Source organism: Phyllostomus hastatus, unplaced genomic scaffold (assembly GCF_019186645.2).
Source record: "Phyllostomus hastatus isolate PE091 unplaced genomic scaffold, TTU_PhHast_1.1 phas_contig_86, whole genome shotgun sequence".
NCBI classification, from domain to species: domain Eukaryota; kingdom Metazoa; phylum Chordata; class Mammalia; order Chiroptera; family Phyllostomidae; genus Phyllostomus; species Phyllostomus hastatus.
This window is the reverse complement of record NW_025333977.1, coordinates 67,237,968-67,256,346: the sequence shown is the minus strand read 5'-3', so window position 1 is coordinate 67,256,346 and position 18,379 is coordinate 67,237,968. Positions and strand designations below refer to the sequence as shown.

Below are 18,379 nucleotides of genomic sequence, written 5' to 3'. Positions count from 1 at the left end.
GAGCTACACCAGCTAGGGCCTTTTATAAGTAGCTTTTGGTTTAAGTAGGTACATGCGAACACTTGGTGATTCACACGTGTACACCTCATTCAGGGTATTGGCAACATTCTCAACTGCAGAAATGTATAAAATATATACCTTCCAAAGAAAGAAGATTTTTCTCTGAAAAATTTTATTGAAAAGTAAACCACTGTCTCTTGTCTTTTATGTATACTTATTATGATAATATTTTGTTAAAGATAAAATAGGTAAATTATCATATACACTACAAAAAGATAAAAAGAGTAACTGTTCTCAGAAGAACTATAGTCAACAGAAACTGTCTTGTCAAAAGTGATTTTGAAATGTCAAATTGTGAACTTAAAACAAAGTTACTGACTTTTTAGAATGCTTGAACATATGAAGAATTAAAATGAGTTACTTTGATTTTTGTGTATTACAGTTTGATTGTATTTAAAAGGTATATACTTTTCTATTTTTTATTTCCCTTGGCATATTGCTTTCACACCTATTTTCCTTAACTCATTATGCATTTCTCAAAAGTCTTCCATCTAGTCTCACATATTTGTGGTATTGCTTTTCTGCATCGAAACCTGGTAATATATTCATATCCACTAGATCCAAGAGTCTCTGCAGTTCCAACATTATTTGTCTTTCCTGGCTTATTTCTAACATCTAAACTATGTCTTTTGAATAAAAAAGTTACTTGACTTGATAAAAATGCATGTGATAATTTTTCTGACTCCTTATCAGGTAGGATTTCACATGAACTATAATAAAGGAAATATTGATAATCATTATTAAATGGATCTTGAAGACATTTTATTCTTGGCTCAGCATGGTAAGCTCTTTGCTATAAAAATGGTCTAGATGGATTTGTTATTGGTTTATAGAAAACAGGATTGTGAATTCATTTCTTAACATTGCTAATCAGGGGACAGTGATGAGAATATGAAAAGGCCTGGCTCTTTGAGTTTAAGGTTCATCCAAATCTCTTTCCAAAGGGTAAAGAAATAACATTAAACTTCATTATTATATACTAAGTATTTGCAAATCTCATTTTTGAATCTCAATGTGTTTATATTTCTCTTGCTATTTGACTCAGAGTAGGTAGAGGTATTGACAAGACAATAAGGTGAAGACAATTATTCACTCCATCTTTGCCATTTACTTTGAACCCAATATGTGCCATACAATGGAAAGGGTGTTGAAAGGTAAACATGTCAAAAGAGGTGATACATACATAGCACTGTATGTAAAGCACAGGCAGAACAGCTGAGATGGGGGTTCAGAAGGACTGCTCCTCAGTAACTAGCCAAGATTAACCACAAAGAAAGTCTTACAGAGATCTTTAACACTGATTTTCTTTTTTCAGAATTTCCCCATTTCTAAATCCTACATGCTGCCCATTTTCACTGATTCCTCTTTCATAGACTTCACTTACAATTGATAAAGCTTGTTAGTTTAAAGCATACATTTCAGTTTGGCCTAGCATCCAGTCTGTATACATGAGAGACTTCATTTGTGAAAAATGTTATTTGCCAGTGTCCTACAAGTGACAGAAAACTGACAGAAAAATGCAAGCTAGAATTTTGTTGATATAAATCATACTCAACCTAGGATATTATTTTCCAAGTTATCATCAGATAATGAGTATTCATTTATATTTTATAAATAAGTTTAGTTTTTAAGACACATAGTAATATTGGATCTTATGTAAATTTAAGATAACATGTAATGTCAGATGGTTATTGTGAAGTGACAAAGAAAACCAAATCAGTGAAACTTTCACATGTTACTCTATTATTATCATTGCATAATTTTATTTCTCAAGAACTTTATTACTCTGCTTTCATTTGTATGTGTTAAGCATGTGAAACCCTTAACAATACACAGGATTTTGGTAGAGGCAGAGTCTGTCATAAGGTGAGTCACCAGTCTAAGTTCCTGTGTATAATCAATAGTCATCAATAGCATGTTAAAATTTCCTGTCCCACTTCGAAGTACTGTTTGACCACAGAATTAAATTAAGGAATAATTAGATATAGCAAAGAGAGCAAGTGTATCATTTTAGAGTATACACCGGATAACATTTTTAGAATAGGCACTTTCATTCTTTTCAAGGGGTAGAATTTGATTACAATAGGGAAAAATACAGTGGAAGGGACATGTATATTAAAAAATATAATTTCAGTTATGTCATTCTAATTTTTCCTTTCTCTCCCCATCTTCTCTTCTCTCCACTCTTCTCCCCCCACTTTCTACCTTTTGCTCTCCCCTCTTCTCTTCTGTGATTTTCTTACTTTATTGGGTGACTACTATATGAAAGATATTGCATTAAATTATAGGAATATACTTGCTATTCAACTTTCAGTCAATTATTTCCTAGTGTTTTTCTTTATCTGAAACTAAGAATAATAAGCCTTTACTAGACATTTCTAGAAATGAGAAAGGTTTTTTTTAAGATTTTATTTATTTATTTTTAGAGAGGGAAGAGAGGGAGGTAGAGAGAGAGAGAGAAACATTAATGTGCAGTTGCTGGGGGTCATGGCCTGCAACCCAGGCATGTACCCTGACTGGGAATCGAACCTGTGACACTTTGGTTCACAGCCCTTGCTCAATCCACTGAGCTACGCGCCAGCCAGGGCAAAATGAGAAAGTTTATATACAGTGGTCTCTTGGTACCTGCACTGGATTGATTCCAGCCCCTTCTCCACAACCAGGATACCAAGATCCAAGGATGCAGAAGTCCCTTATATAAAATGGGTTACATATGCATATAACTGAGATAGCATATAGGCCACAGTGGGATATGCCTATGCATCATTTGCATGAATTCAGCACAGTGCTCAGGGCATGGCAAATTCAAGTTTTGCTTTTTTGGAACTTTCTGTTTTGTTTTTTTTCCTTGAATATTTTTCCTCTGTGGTTGGTTGAATACATGGATGCAAAACCCTTGAATATAGAGGTTCAAATGGAAACAATATAAATCATTGACAACTGTTACCTAGATACTGATTTCAGGCTTTTCTGCTTCCTGGGTCTCATGATTCAATAATTCTGATATTGCAGTTAGTGTAAAAATAAGTGAAGTGCTGTAAAATGTCACTCCTTGATAGCAGTGTGATGTGAATGTGAAGAAATTATTATATACAAGATATGTATCTCATTTAAATTTGATTAAAAGAAGTAACTGAGAACTAAATTAGTACTGTCATTAGGATAAGTTTTGTGATTCTTGAAGGACACAGCAAATGTCTTCAGGGATCCTCAAACTACTGTGACATATAGTCAATTGGGAGAAAGCAAGTTAATTACTGCCCAGTGGACATCAACCTTTGGCCAGCTGTTCACAGTGCCACGGTAGAGGTCATGGGGGAGCTGCTTCCTGCCCTCGAACTGCTATCTGAAACTTCCAGGGGCATCGGTTCAGCTACTGTATGGCAAAGAAATACTTTAGGGTTTTTTCTTTAAATGTGAAACAATAAAAACTCATGATTATGACTTCATTCCTTTTTACAAAAAATTATAAAGAAAATTCTTGGGAAATAAGCTATCATTAAATGGAAGAGAGTAAAAATTACCTCAGAAATCACAGCAGTCATTACTAAAAAGTAGTGGAGAAAACGTACAAGGATCACTTACAGGAGTTATATTAGCTAGGAAAAGTGAGTTAATTTCAGTTTGGGGAACAGAAACAAGTTTAGATCCATAAACATTTTATGAAGCCATTTTGTTACTCCTGATTTATAGTTAAGTCATGAAAACCAAACTGAGTTTTCTCTACTATGAAAGCTGGAGGCAAATTTGGCATAAAGCCTAGGAGAATAGAATACTAGAGTGTTCTTTTAGCTCCCTCTCTGAAAAGTGGTTTCTGTGTATGTGTTGCAGAAATATAATATTGCTTCTGTCATTCTCAGGGACTAAACAAGTTTTTTTTAAAAAAAATTTAATCAGTGATGTTGAATAAGTCAAGTAATAATTGAACTTTCTTATGTCATTTCTCCCAAACATACCTAATTCTATAAGATCTGTCATTGAAAGTTAAGAATTAAGTCATTAAAATCAAATAATCTATCCATCTCCTAATTCCAATCATTAAGGTATTAATAATATATATGAAAGCTACATTTTATATTTGCAACATCATCATCATCATCAACAACAACAACAAAATTCCTGTGTAACTGATATCCTTTTTATTTCTAGGCAGAGAAGAAGTTGTCAAATGCTCATTAGAATTAAAATTGCTAATTTTCAATTCACATGATTTTGGTCCTTATTGTGGTGGTGAGGCGATGTTGGTCAGAGTCAGACCATGTCAGTAACTATCCAATGACAAAACCAAATGACATCAAAGTATATTTATAGCTTGTTAACTTTTTGTATGTCTTAAGTAGACAAGTATAATTAAAAGACAAAAGAAAAATGTCAATGTAATGTCCATATGTCATTGGAATCTTGGCCTTTGTTGGTATAATTTTGCTAGAAATGTGCATGTTGGGATTTTGTTTTTATTGAATTTCCCAAACTTTTCACATGTTTCCAGTATATTGCTGGCTGGGCCAGCCATCCTGAATACATTGGTAGCATCATCATAATTTGCAGTATAATTATTGATTATAATAAAAAGACAAGAATTATGATTAAAAGCTCCAAGAGTCAATATCTTAATGCTATTTTGCTAAGACATATAAAATATAAAGTGAGTTTGAATCTTTCACATACAAGGGAGGAAGGCAGCTGGTTATTTTACAAAATGACAGAAAAAACAATTTGTGATTACAATAATACCATTGATAATCCATGAACTGATTTACTAAACTTTAAAATTGCATCTTAAAATGTTCCACATCCTATATTTTGTTTCTCTCATTGATAGAATACAGCTTTGGTCAGGTTGTTATTTTTAGGGAGAACATCACATTAATTTTCTTTCTCAAAAATTTCTTTCAAATTTGCTACTTTCTGGCTTTTCCTTAAATCATTTTTATTTTATGAAATGAAATTTTAGTTAAATCTTTATAAACTCACCAGATATGGAATTACTTTTTCTGTTAATAACACTCAGTTTTAAATGATCTTTTCTGGCCAATTCTAAGTGGCAATAGTAACTTAAGTTCATCCTTGTTTTATTCTTGAGTTACAAGTTTGGGACCTGAAGCTCTAGTTTCTATCTATGTTTAAACTCTCCCTATTTGTCTTTCATGGCCTGGCTTATTTCACTTAGCATAATGCTTTCCAGTTCCATCCAGCTGTCACAAAGGGTAGGAGCTCCTTCTTTCTCTCTGCTGCATAGAATTCCATTGTGTAAATGTACCAGAGTTTTTTGATCCATTCATTTACTGATGGGCTAATACCATATGATCTCACCTTTAACAGGAACCTAATCAACAAAACAAAGAAACAAGCAAAATATAACCAAAGACACTGAAATAGAGAATGGGCTGACAGTGACCAGAGGGGAGATGGGAGGAAATTTCAGGGGAAAAAGGGAAGGGTTTTCAGGAACAAGTTATAAAGGACACATGGAGAGAAACTTGGGGGTGGAAATGGGAGGGAGTTGGGGAGGAGTGTGGCGGTGGTCTGGGATGGGAGTAAAAGGCAGAAAACTGTACTTGAACAACAATTAAAATAAAAAAAATTTCCTTAAAGAAGAGGCAGCACTGTGCTAGCTGGGTGTTTAGGTTACAGATCCTTCCTCCACTTCCCTTATACCATTTCAAAGTACTGGGTATCATAAATGTCATTCCTGCCTTTTAAAAAAGCCACTTGCATTTCTTTCAACAATATATTTTAGAAATACTTATTTTTGTATTGTAGATCTATCAACTGTGAGCACAATTCTACTGCTACATATTGTGGCAGAAAATTTCACCTGAAATACCTACCAGCAGGAATCCTGGGGGGCAGTGATCCTTCCCCTGGCACTGGATTCGGAGCCTGGATGCTATTTAAAAACCCTGCCCTCAGGAAGCTGGGGCAAAATGTCTCCACCCCAATGGCCGGAAAGGATCCTTTTAAGAGATAAAAATTGGCATTAATCAAAGTCTCCTTTCTGAAAAAGTTGGTTATCATTTCATTGGAATAGAACCTACAATCAACAAAGACATCAAACCTTACAAGGAAGTTATGAAATTAAAAGGAACAGAATGCATTTTCATTCATAAATTGTTAAAATCAATCTAGTTTTTGTGAAAAGTACTTTAGTTACAATTAAAGAGAGTTCAGAAGCATGAGAATGCTAAGATAAAATTTCTAAATGTACATTTGACAAAGGCGATGCACATGCTTAAGTTACTGATGCTGTCTGTTTGCAGAATTCATGTCCACATGAGTTGTAGATATGCAGAAAATTGCCCCAAAAGTATCTGAAATCAATGCTGCACTAGAAAAAACAGTGCTTTATTTTAGGTATATTAGTATTAGTGCTTAAAATGAGAAAAAAACTTTTGTACTTTATGTAACAGCATGTTTTTGAAAAAGTGGGAAGAAAAACAACATACCCTGTTCTTAATTTGATACTTTTCTATTTGGGACAAGACACAAGAGTTTGCAATGGTAGAACCACATGCTTTTCCATTTTTAAGAAGCAGTTGCAAAGCAAAACAACAAACAAATTACTTGGAAATTTATCTATAAAATTATATAATGAATCATAAAATGAAGGAATGTCAGAGCAAAAAACAACAAACAAAAAATGACTTTAGAGATCATCCAGTCAAAAAAATCTCACTTTGCAGATCAGTAAAGTGAGACCTGTAGAGGGAATGTGATATCACGTAGCTGACAGACTTCCAGGATACACTTTTTCCCACTAGAGATTAAAAATAAATAATGAGCCACTTCCTGTTTGGGAGATTGCTCTTTTCTGAATATAAATTAGAAACCCTGCACTTTGGGATTGTAGTAGCATTATTATTTTGGTTTTTCAATGACCTTAAAGTCACACAAATAATTCAGAAGAAAATTTAATATATATGCAGTATCAGGACATGGGCAGCACTGGTAATTGATATGGTAGATATAAGTTTAAATCAAAATAATGCACTAAAAGCAAGTTACACTGATTGTTGTGAGACAAGCGTCTTCTCTGGGCCCTCTGAAACCCCCTCGGGGCAGCAGTTTTCATGGGTAAACACCTAAGATCTCTCCTCCCATGCTCAGATTTAGCAAGTCCTTTAGTTTGGAAGAGACTTCACTGTTTCTTGACACAAATTTTACACCTAGAATAAGTTGAAATGTGTGTCTTCTTTGAACTTTGTCTAGGATTAAAGGGATCTGGTATACCATACTCTATATATCTGGTTTCTATGAAGATACTTGTTACTAAAGAGAGGCTTGCATTTCTTAGATCTTCAGAGGTGTTTTTATGAAAGAGCAAAGTTACAAAGAATGTTTTAATAGGCGAGTTCTATGCATTGTACGTTGGATTAAAGACACCATTGAAAGAAAACACTGTCCTGTAAACAAACTGGTTTTGTTGTTGATTTCATGGGGTTTAGTGAAATTATCCAGCAGGGCTGATGTTCCTTAAACATTAAGAGGTGTAGCAAAAGTGCCAAGTCCTAGGCCAGAAATTGCTCTGGGGTAACTTTTGATGAATAGTGAAACTAATTTCTTCATTGTTACTGCATGGGGCATTTATCACTCAGCTCAAAGCTGATCTGTGTTCATATGCAATGCTTCATCACTGTCTGAGAAAATGCCCATAATGAAGGCACTGCACTGAATACCAGGTGGAGATAATTATATCATATATTTGTACAGCATTCTTATTTAAAGTTACAAAAGAAATGGTGATTTTTCAACAGGGAAAATAATTACAGGAAATTCAAATTTTATTATATGCTGTGAAAAGCAAAAATAATCCAATTTTAGCTGATTATGGATTTATTGAAGCCAAGTAATAGGGAGCCTAGTTAAAAATACTAAATCACACAGAAAAAAATAACATAATTATGCACAGGAAGCCAAAAAGGATATAAATGTAATTATCTTAAAGGAAATTTGAGGAAAAACAAAAGCATGTAGAGCAGTGACTCCAAATAATGTTAATATGCTTTATATTTAGAGATGTTTATTTGAGTTTTTGCTATTTTTGCCAACATTATTCCAAACTGTTAACTTAGAAAAGATTTTTATTTTAACTCCTTGAAAGAAACTAAATACAAACATAATTTTATTGCCATAATTACACCAATTATTTTCTTTGTGGTTGTGACAGCCTGTCAGATTTAATAGCAGCTTTCATTTTCATAAAATTGCTGCATCATTTATAATGGCTTTGCTATGTTTCTTTACCCTGGGTTAAAAGATCTTTTATTTGCCATGGCATACCTTCCTTAAGGAACTGTCATTAAAAAAATATCTGAAACAAATCAACATACAAACAGAGAAACTGCTATACATGCATATATATTTAGTTGAGACATCATATTATGTGATAATAATGTCTCATCATTTTTCTCCTTAAGGTCAGTCATGTTGATAGAGATTATATGAAACACCACAGTTCTAAGTTTTCACAATTCAATCAGGAAAACTGAGATTATTCTTTGTTATAATTCCCTTATTTTTTATTCTATAAGAAATTAAATTCACAATTTTTTTATATTTGATATGAACTATTTTGAATCTGGGTTGCCCTATTGCTTAAGTTGCTGACTCTCTTTGGCTTTTTTCTTAAGTAATTATGGAATTAATTAATCAATTATACTATAGCTGGAGAATAAATGAATTGTCTGAAGAATATAGATAATGTCTAATATCTGTAGCAGGAGAAATATAAATTTTCATGAGTATTTTGGTTTTAGTTACATTCAGTGGACTAATTATTTGTTAACATAAATTAAATTTTTATATCATGAGAGTGTTCTTCTAGCCATTACAAGCTTAAAATATAAGATGTGTCACTTAACACATTTTTCTAAATCTCAGATACTTGAGTTTCCAGTTTGCTAGTGATCTTGACTTAGTGGGTTAAAGAGAGACCAGAATGTGACATTAGCTTTGCATTATTTCTGATACAGAGTTACAAGATAACTGGGCTTCCCAAAATTTTATTTGTTACTCTGGCAATCCTACTCTGATAAAATTTCAAGCAGTTACATATAGCAGATGGACAATAGACACTATTAACTACTGGTGTAAGGTAATTTGATGTAAGACATTGGTGGCATGGGCCAGTGATTTATCTGTCTTTCATTAGCTCAGTGGCTCTTAATGGTCCTTAGGGAGCACTGCAAATTGCGGTGGGGAAAGGCATTACCACTGTTCAGTGGGTAAAGGCCATGATGGATGCTAAAGGCATTGCAATAAGTGGTATCTTACCTGCACAAAGGAGAATTTTCTCTAAAAATGCTAGTAACACCTCCTGAGAAAAATTGTATGGGAGTAAAGAATCTTAGAAAAAGTAATTGCTAGTCCATTGGTCATATCATGAGACCACAATGTGAAAAAGTAGAAGTTGATGTGGCTTGTATTCTCAAATCTGTCTGGATCAGTGAATGATGGACACTGGTTAATCAGATTATCAGAAAATAATCTGGCCTGTAGAGTAAACAGTTTTCAAAGAATTATAATGAAATGTATTTAACACAAACTATGAATCAAAATTCCATTTCAAATTTGGTATTGCAGCAATCTCCTTGAAATAACTTTACACTGGAAGTTAGGTATCATTTAGAATTTGTGTAAAGAAGACAAACTATGAGCTCATGTCAATTTCCTCATCAGTAAAATGAAAATAGCAACTGACCCTACCTCATGGGACTGTTTGTGAGAATTAAATGAAAGTAAATGATTATAAGTATATGACAATATTATTAACTAATGATAATTAAAAACATAACCCATTTAGGTGAGAAATTGAGATAAAGATTGATTAGATCTTCTAATGCAAAATGACCCTACTTATGTAAAAACACAAATCCCTAATAGAAAAAAACCCCCTTCTTTGAAGATGATGTATCAATAATTTAATTTTGATGCCAAAAAGTTTAACATAGGCAATATCCTTATAATATGAACCTTTAAGATAGGACTCTTTCTAATTGTTTGCATTAGGTTGTATTTTTGCAGATACTCATTTTGATCTATTTAAGAACAAAGAATACACAGACATATGAAAACAAACAATTTAGAATGGGAAACAAAGTACGTGCACACATGTATGTATGTTAAATATAGAAAGATACTTTGGGGCGATGCACGTACGAGTGCAGATGACATTTTTATTGAGTTGTCCACTTTGAAACCTGTATGGCTTTGTGAACCATTGTCACCCCCGATAAATTCAATTTAAAAAATAAATAATAATAAATAAAATATACTCATAATACTCCTTGTAAAGGGTGCTGAAGCATTTTTATTGTTAGAAATACACGATCAAAAAAATTTGACAACACATTTAAACAATAAAACAATGAAAAATGCCAAAGTATTCATGAAGTAAATAATTTATTTCAAGGGCTTGAACAATTAAGGCAGAGCCTTGAGTTCATTTGGCCCAAAGCAATGATCCTAGAAGACCATGTTACTCCTTACATGGTGGTCCTCAACCCTGACTATACATTAGGGAATTTGTCCTAAGGGCTGGAGCAAACACACAGAATATGGAAATTCCATGTCTTCAATGCCTAAAATGAGTTCTTTGTCAACTACAATATGATATGCAAGGATAATCTAATCTGACCTAAAAAGAGGTCACAAGAGTCATTGAGAACAGTATTAAAAGTGTGGATGTGTGCTGTATGATAACTAGCCAGGGCCTGAATGAGCAGCAATGTATGTGCATTGTGCCTGTGTGCAGTGTGAGTATTATCTGAAGTCAAGTGTTGAAATAAACTAAACTTACAATCAGACCCTGAATTAGTAAATTTTGCATTATTAATATAATACAATTAATATTACTTCAAAATATTTTAATTTCTTTTATTTTATATTTTATAATATGGAACCATAATACAGCAAAACAGAAGATATATATGAAATGAATAAATTAGTATTCATATAGTGAAGAGCTTTGGCTCAAAACGTTTACCGATAAGGGCATGTTGAAAAATTTGAAGAGCTGAGAACTGACCATGTACACATTCAGAGCAGACATCCTTTCTTCATTCTTTTAAGTATCTAGTATTCAGTCCTGTGTGGTACATAGTTGCTGCTCCGTAATTGTGTGGTGTCGACCAATGATGGTACCTCTGAGCTATACAGTATGAACAGCTTTATAACTCAATGAAAATATAGTCTGTTAAACAAGATGCTGTGCCAAGGACTGTTTTCTTTGAGGAATGTTCACTTTGGAATCTTCAAAGATTCTCTGCCTCTCTCTTTCTCCCCCCCCCGCCCCCCACAATTTATCTATCTACCAATTTATCTATTTACCTTTCTATTAAAGTCACTTGTCCTTTCTTTGTCAGACCATGTGTATGTCCCTCCACTCCTTGTGTATCTCATGTTTTCTTTCCTATATGCCTCTCTTTTATTTTTGTTACAATAATTTGTGACTTTACACCACTCTCTCCTCTACCAAAAGGAGAAAACCATAAGCCCATCATATTTGCTTGAATGGATGCTGTCTAGTTTTCTATGATGGCGGAAGAAGCCTCAGACTTTATCAGTTACATCAGCAGCAAGGTAGACCAGCAACAATAAAAACAGCATTTTCATGGAAGGCATTGAAAGAATGCAACTTTCACTTCATGGAGATCTTCATTTGGGGTCTCTTTACATAATAAGATGTAGTCTAGGAAGAATTAAGCCGCTCTGTCCAGTTTGGTAGAGAAAATATTCCTGTCTCATGTGGTGTATAAAGTAGGCCAGCTGGAAACCTAAAATGGTCTCTTCTAACTTGATCAGAAGATACACAGATTAGGGTTTCAATGAGGGAGTAAGTAAGTGAATGAAAAGTGACAAATTGCTCCTCAGGCAAATATCTTGTTAGACCCTAAGGAAGTGCTCTGCCTGCTCAAATGCTTCTTGGACCAACAGCCACTTTCTAGTGACTAGAAGAGAGCTAATTTTCAATGAGGCTTAGAGTGCGAGAGTGAACTATTCTATGTGTGAATAGTTCACACATAGTTCACTATTCTATGTGTGAATAGTTCACACATAGTTCACATAAGTGTGAATAACTCACTTATTTATCCTTTTATTCATCTATGGACTTATTTCTTTATTCATTAAATATTGATTGAGACACTTATTTTTTAAACCTGGTACCATGACACACATTTCTAGCACAAAATATAGGACATCAAATAATTTTTGATTTGGCACTATTATTTTCAGGAAATGATTATAGCTGAGCCAAAGATGCAATTATAGAATTTTGTTCATTTCTTGAATTCTTATAAATTGAAATATGCCTACAATTAAATTAGTATTTTCCTCTTTAGCTGTCTTCACAGCCAGTGTCCATGCATAGTCTTTGGCACCAAATGCAGGTAAAGATTGTGAAGCCACCACTGTTTTTTTCCTTTCTTATTTTAACCCTTCAGTCACTGTGATACGAGTTTTACAGATTTCTCAGCCTATTGCTGCTCAGTAGGTCACAGGGAAAGTGAAAAGGGCAGATTCATGGTTAAATTTTTATGAGTTATTTCTTCAGTGCTAAAATTTGTTTTCATGTTTCCCCTCAGTTATTTTTAAACTTGTAGAGGCATAATAAAATTATGGTTGCTATAAACTATTTTTTAAAAGTATAGCATTATCAAAGATAATTATAATATTTTGAAACTAAGAAAACATTTATTGAGAAATATATTTTAATTTATATTTAAAATAGAGGTCCTTTGACATTTTAAAAGCAAATATTGTAAATGCCTCAGTTTCCTCACTTGTAAAATGATAAACTTGTACTAGAACTGCCCTAGATTTCCTTTAAGCTCTAGAAGGTTTTTTAACATAATTTTTATTTTATTTGCTACATTGAATTAAACCTCTATTTCCCCCAAACGTGGGTTATATCCAGTGGTCTTACCTATCTTTAGATTCAGTGGGACTTGGAATGTTAATTACGAAAAAAAAAGCTCTAAATAAATTGGCAATCTGATAACATCTATGAGGTGTTTTTTTTAAATCCTCCTCACCAAGAATATATTCATTGATTTTGATAGAGCACCTGTATGTGCCTGAACCAGGGACCAAATCTGCAACATAGGCATGTGCTTTGACTGGGAATTGAATCCACAACTTTTTGGTGTATGGGACAATGCTCTAACCACTGAGGCACACTGACCAGGGCCATCTATCAGGTGTTATAGTGAAAATGGCAAGGCTTGAGGCCAGGCAGAACTTTGAATTCTGACTCTACCGTTCACTAATTGATTAATCTTAGATAATTTATCTACCTACTCCTATAATAAGTTTTTTCATTTGAAAAAATGAAAATAATAATACACATATCACATGTTACTGTAGATTTTACAGGAAGTGCCTATTAGTGGCTGACAGTAGTGTTTAATAAGTGAGGAATAAATATTTCTCCTTTCCCATCTTAATTTTTTGAACTTGGCCTATCATTTCATGTCTTCAAGCCTCCATGACATTTCTTGTTCCTGGAAGGCCCTTCTGCTCTCTGGCCTCTGCCTAAACATGCCTGACATAACACGGGAGAATTTCCTTTTCCCTCCTCTGTGCTCCTGTATAACCTTAGCTGCTATAATAAAGGTAGAACACTATTATAGGTACAGTGCTTGTTCGTTTGCAATTTTGTGATACCAAACTGAAAAACCTTTAGAGGCCCGTCAAGTGCCATAAATAAGTATATCAGGTTGGTGACAAAGGCATTAAGTCAAACTGAAGGATAAACATTCTGGCCAAGGACACTGAATTCAAATAGTGTACGGACCATGTGTTGTGGAATTGTGCACCTGAAACCTGTATCATTTTGTTAACTAGTGTCACCCCAATAGATTCAATAAAAATAAAAAAAAATAACAGAACACTGAAGAAATAAATAAAACACCTCTGAGCTGACTTCAGCCCATCGGCTGCTGGTTGGGCACTTCGGCTGATGTGTTTTCTCCCCCACCAGGCTGTGAGCCCTTAAGAACAAGATGAGCGACACAGGTCTTACTCCCCTCTACACAGCCAATCCCAGAGCTGGCTCACGGTAGAAGCTCAACATAAAATTTACTGAGTTTAATTAAAACTACCTTCATCTGAATAGTTCAGAGGCATTTTGACTTTATCTGGGCAAATAACAGATTGAATTTCATCAATGTTAGTACTTTTAACCATGTATACTCTAATAATATAAATATCCTATTCTCAAAACTGTATATAATTATTAAAGTTCAATGAGATATATGATCTTCCATTTTAAATGCTGATAAAGAACCAGTGTTTAGGAACCAGGGGCAGATGAAAATTCTAAAATTCCTGAAATACACATGAGTTCTTTTATCTAAGAATTAGTGAAGGGGAGAACTAAACTTGAAAAACATATCCTCCCGAGATACAGTCATGTTCTCTGAGTCCCTGTGTCCCTACCAGCACTGCCCAGGCAGACCTCCCAGAGCATGACCTACCTCCTTCCAGCATCCAATCATAAAGGAGCCCAGCACATGGGGCACTGGTGGCCCCCATGGGCAGAAGGTTACAGCAGGTGCTGGTGACCCTCATGATGTCTGGCAACAATAATTTCTGCCTTCCCTGAATCAGACAGCCTTTTCAAATGAGTGGGGACCCTCCATGGAGCAGCTGGCACAGCATAAGAAGACTGAGGTACGAGCTCTCCTTAGAGTTCCCCAGTGGCTACCTGTACCATTTCCCACGGTGAAGTTCCTCATGCCTTGCTTCCACCCCAATGTGGACACCTAGGGTGACATCTGCCTGGACATGCCAAATGACAAGCGGTCTGCTCTATATGAAGTCAGGACTGTCCTGTCATCATCCAGGGCCTGCTTGGAGAACCCAACATCAATAGCCCATTGCACACACATGGGGATGGGCTCTGGAAAAACCCCACTGCCTTTGAGAAGTACCTACAAGAAACCTACGCAAAGCAGGACTCCAGTCCAGAACCTGGGCTGTTCAGCCCCTTTTCTGGTGCTGTGTTTTTATTTTTTCTTTAGGTGGTCTGTCTTGCCTTGATTTTTGTATTGGACTCTGTATCTTCAGCTGCAGTGTCATATTTGTTTGTCTATGCTTTTTTAAAAAAAAATTAAGTCTCTGAGCCCCTGTAAGATCTATCTATCTATCTATCTATCTACACACACATACACATGAGGGGGGACTCAAAAAACCCCAGAGTTTATTTATAAAAAACTTTGTATTTAGTCTTACATGTTTAAACTTCAGTCACCTTCAAAGTCCTCTCCATTTGATGTGATACACCTACCAATATGTTTTTTCCACTGTTCAAAACAGTTTTGAATTTGTCAATTTTGATGCCTTTAGTGTTTCTGATGTTTTTTGTTTCACCTTTTCCACATTGTCAAAATGTTTCCCTTTGAGGACTTTTTTCATCCAGGGAAACAAACAAATAAAAAGTCACTTGGGACGAGATCAGGTGAATCAGGTGAATCGGGGTGGGGCACAGGGGTCATAATGTTTTTGGTCAAAAACTACTGAACACTCAGTGCAGTGTGGGCAGGTGCATTCAAAAATCACCCATCATGAAATGGGCAAAAGTGCTGAAATAGTCTTCAAAAAACTTCACCGAAGCGAACACAGCCTCTCACAACAATGCCAGCTGGTACACTGATACAGATGGGTTCCTAGAACACTTAGCTAGTAGGGCAAGCCTGTACTGTAAAGGGCCTAGCCTCTGGAAGATAATTCCATTTTGGGGGGACCTCTTCATGTATGTATACTTTTTTTAATAAAAGAAAAGCATGTCCTTTCAACTAAGTTACCATACAGGGCCTTGGTTGGTAGATTCTTATCTAGCCTTTATTTTTCCTGAGGTTAGACTCTTAAACTATATAAAAAATTCTTTTATACCTCAGGTGCCAAGGAGTCAGCTAAGGAGCTGTTAAGTAGCATTTATCAATGTGTCTATGAGCTAGATCTAGTCAGCTTCAGAGCCAAAGTATGCTATGTACTTAATATTTATAAACTATGGGTTTCTCTGTCATGCCATTAAAGGGAGGTTTGTTCCTTTAACTCACTTGGTAAAGAGGTCACGAGGAAGCTTGCCTCTGATTCTAATTCTCAAGGCTGCCTATGGACCAGTCAGTCCGGTCATTTGTTGCTAGCATGTCACCGACTGTCAGGTGTATCATCATTACTGCCTCATATGCAGAGCATGAAAGAGAATGTTTTGGATTTAGTTTCATTTTTGACTATTGATAACACCCTTGGCAGTCCTATCCACAAACAAATGTGTTAATGTGTACCAAGCATTTCTCATTTAAGGCTAAGATATTTAAGTTGCTTTCAAAGTTCTGTTAGCTTTTTCAGGCCAGAGTGGTACTCATTTGGAATCTGTGTGTTGTAGATTAGATGGCAGGATAATTTGGTTTAGTAATTGCCATTTTGAAATTTGATTGGTCTTGAAAATAATTTGGGAACACAATTAGGCCTGAAAATAATTGAGAGTTGCCATCAGAGAACAAAACTAATCAAGATGCTAATGACTTTACATCAATTCTGACACCATAAATGTATGATGGGCAGGGCACCGTAATGGTGGTGATGGTGGCAAACATACACCCACTTTTCCAGGCGGTCACCTTCTCCTTGAGGTGTGTGAGGTTCCCTTCCACATCCCTACCAAGCATGGTGAAAACGCTTACAGTGACACCTCCCTGAGTCTTTCCTGTTCAGGTCTTGTCACTCCTCAGTTTAAAAGATTTTCAAAGTCTCGCTACTATTGGGCACAAACCCTAGGTAAAATGGTTTCAAAATTTTTCACTTTTACTCCAAACATAACAGAATATTCATTGCTATTTGAATGGGTTGCTCCTACTTTCTGGAAAAAAGTGAGAATGCTTCATCTTGCCCCTACCCATTCTGAGTGCCTTGCTGGAGTGCCACCCAGTCTAAGAGGCTTTCCTTCCATTTCCACGCTGCAATGATCTGGCCTCATCTGTGTCTCCTCAGCAGGCAGCGATGCTGCCCTCAGAAGCTTACAGGTACTGGAGTCAGAGGGATACAATTTCAAAACTTTGCTAAACTGCAGTTTTGTGAATGACTGCATGCAAATCACTTTAACATCCATAGCCTCAGTTCCCATTTTGGTAACACGTGGACACAGTCTGTTATGAAGATAGTGATTCAAGGTAGTGTCAATGAAGTGCCTGCAAAAAGTAGTCACTACCAACCTTACTTGGCTCTTTTTCCTCCTTCACTTACAACACTATTACATTTTCCTTGTAGTATAATTCTGTTCATGACATGTCCTACAGTAAGTTCCTTGAAGAGTTTCTCATTTTTATATTTCCAACAGAACCTGGCATGTTATGTTGCATAGAGGGGTCAACCTTGAAGGCAGCTTTTAAAGACAGGAATTATAATGAATGCCTATGCCTTCCTTATTCATGACAATGCTATTAAAGGTTTTGATAGCAACTTCTAAGGTGAAATGACAAAATTTGACAATTGGTTTAGACGTTAGTCAAAATATCATTAGAATCATAATAGCATGACATGGAAAGCCATCTGTCTAGCTCATGTCCTTTAACAGACAGATGGATGGACACTAACAACCAGGTAACAGGACCTCCACACATATCCTCCTTCTTTTTTTTTCAGTTTTGCACACATGCTCTCTCATTTACATATTTAAGAAGATCTGAGGGCAGAGCAATCTAAACTATACAAATCCAAGAGAAAAGGGAGGCACAGAACCACAGATGATATTCTGTGAGTGGAGATACTAATTCAGCATTCATTCTCTGTGGACTTACTTTCTTAGATATGAACCAGCAAATCCAACTATGGCCCATAGCAGTGATTTTCAACCGGTGCACTACAGGAATTTTTAAAGCATGCAGTACCTGACTATTTAGTCAGGGGCACTGACCTCTTTCCCCTTAGATTGTCAAAGAAGAAATTAACATCAGCCAACACAACAATAGCCATCCAGTGTACATGAATCAAAATTATACCAACTTTTTTCAGATTGGCAAAAAATATATTTTTTGGTGTGCTCCAGAATTTTAGCAATTACTTTATGTCTGTCATGAGATGGAAAAGGTTGAGACTTGCTGGCCTAAAAGCAAACTAGTAACAGTTTGTTGGGGTCTATTTTCAAATAAAATTGTAAGTGTGTAATGAGCTTGAAAAGAGTCAGGCATTATCCAGTTTACTGTATCTTTTAATTTTTTTATTGAAGCTATAACTTTTTTTCTAAGCTTGATGTCTTTTAGGCCTATATTAATTTAACTTTCTGTTCTGATCTAAGGTAATACTTATTCCTGATATT

At 35.3% G+C, this 18,379-nt stretch overlaps 1 protein-coding gene and 1 pseudogene across 1 annotated transcript in view; one reads left to right on the top strand and one right to left on the bottom strand.

Moving 5' to 3' along the window:
* LOC123826934 (ephrin type-A receptor 6) overlaps positions 1-18,379 on the bottom strand; it is a 912,013-nt gene that overhangs the window by 168,376 nt on the left and 725,258 nt on the right. Inside the window, exon 12 of the mRNA XM_045851150.1 lies at positions 5,892-6,017. Coding sequence (XP_045707106.1) covers positions 5,892-6,017 — 126 coding nt within the window. The remainder of the gene's footprint in view (positions 1-5,891; positions 6,018-18,379) is intronic.
* LOC123826901 lies at positions 14,594-15,083 on the top strand (annotated as a pseudogene).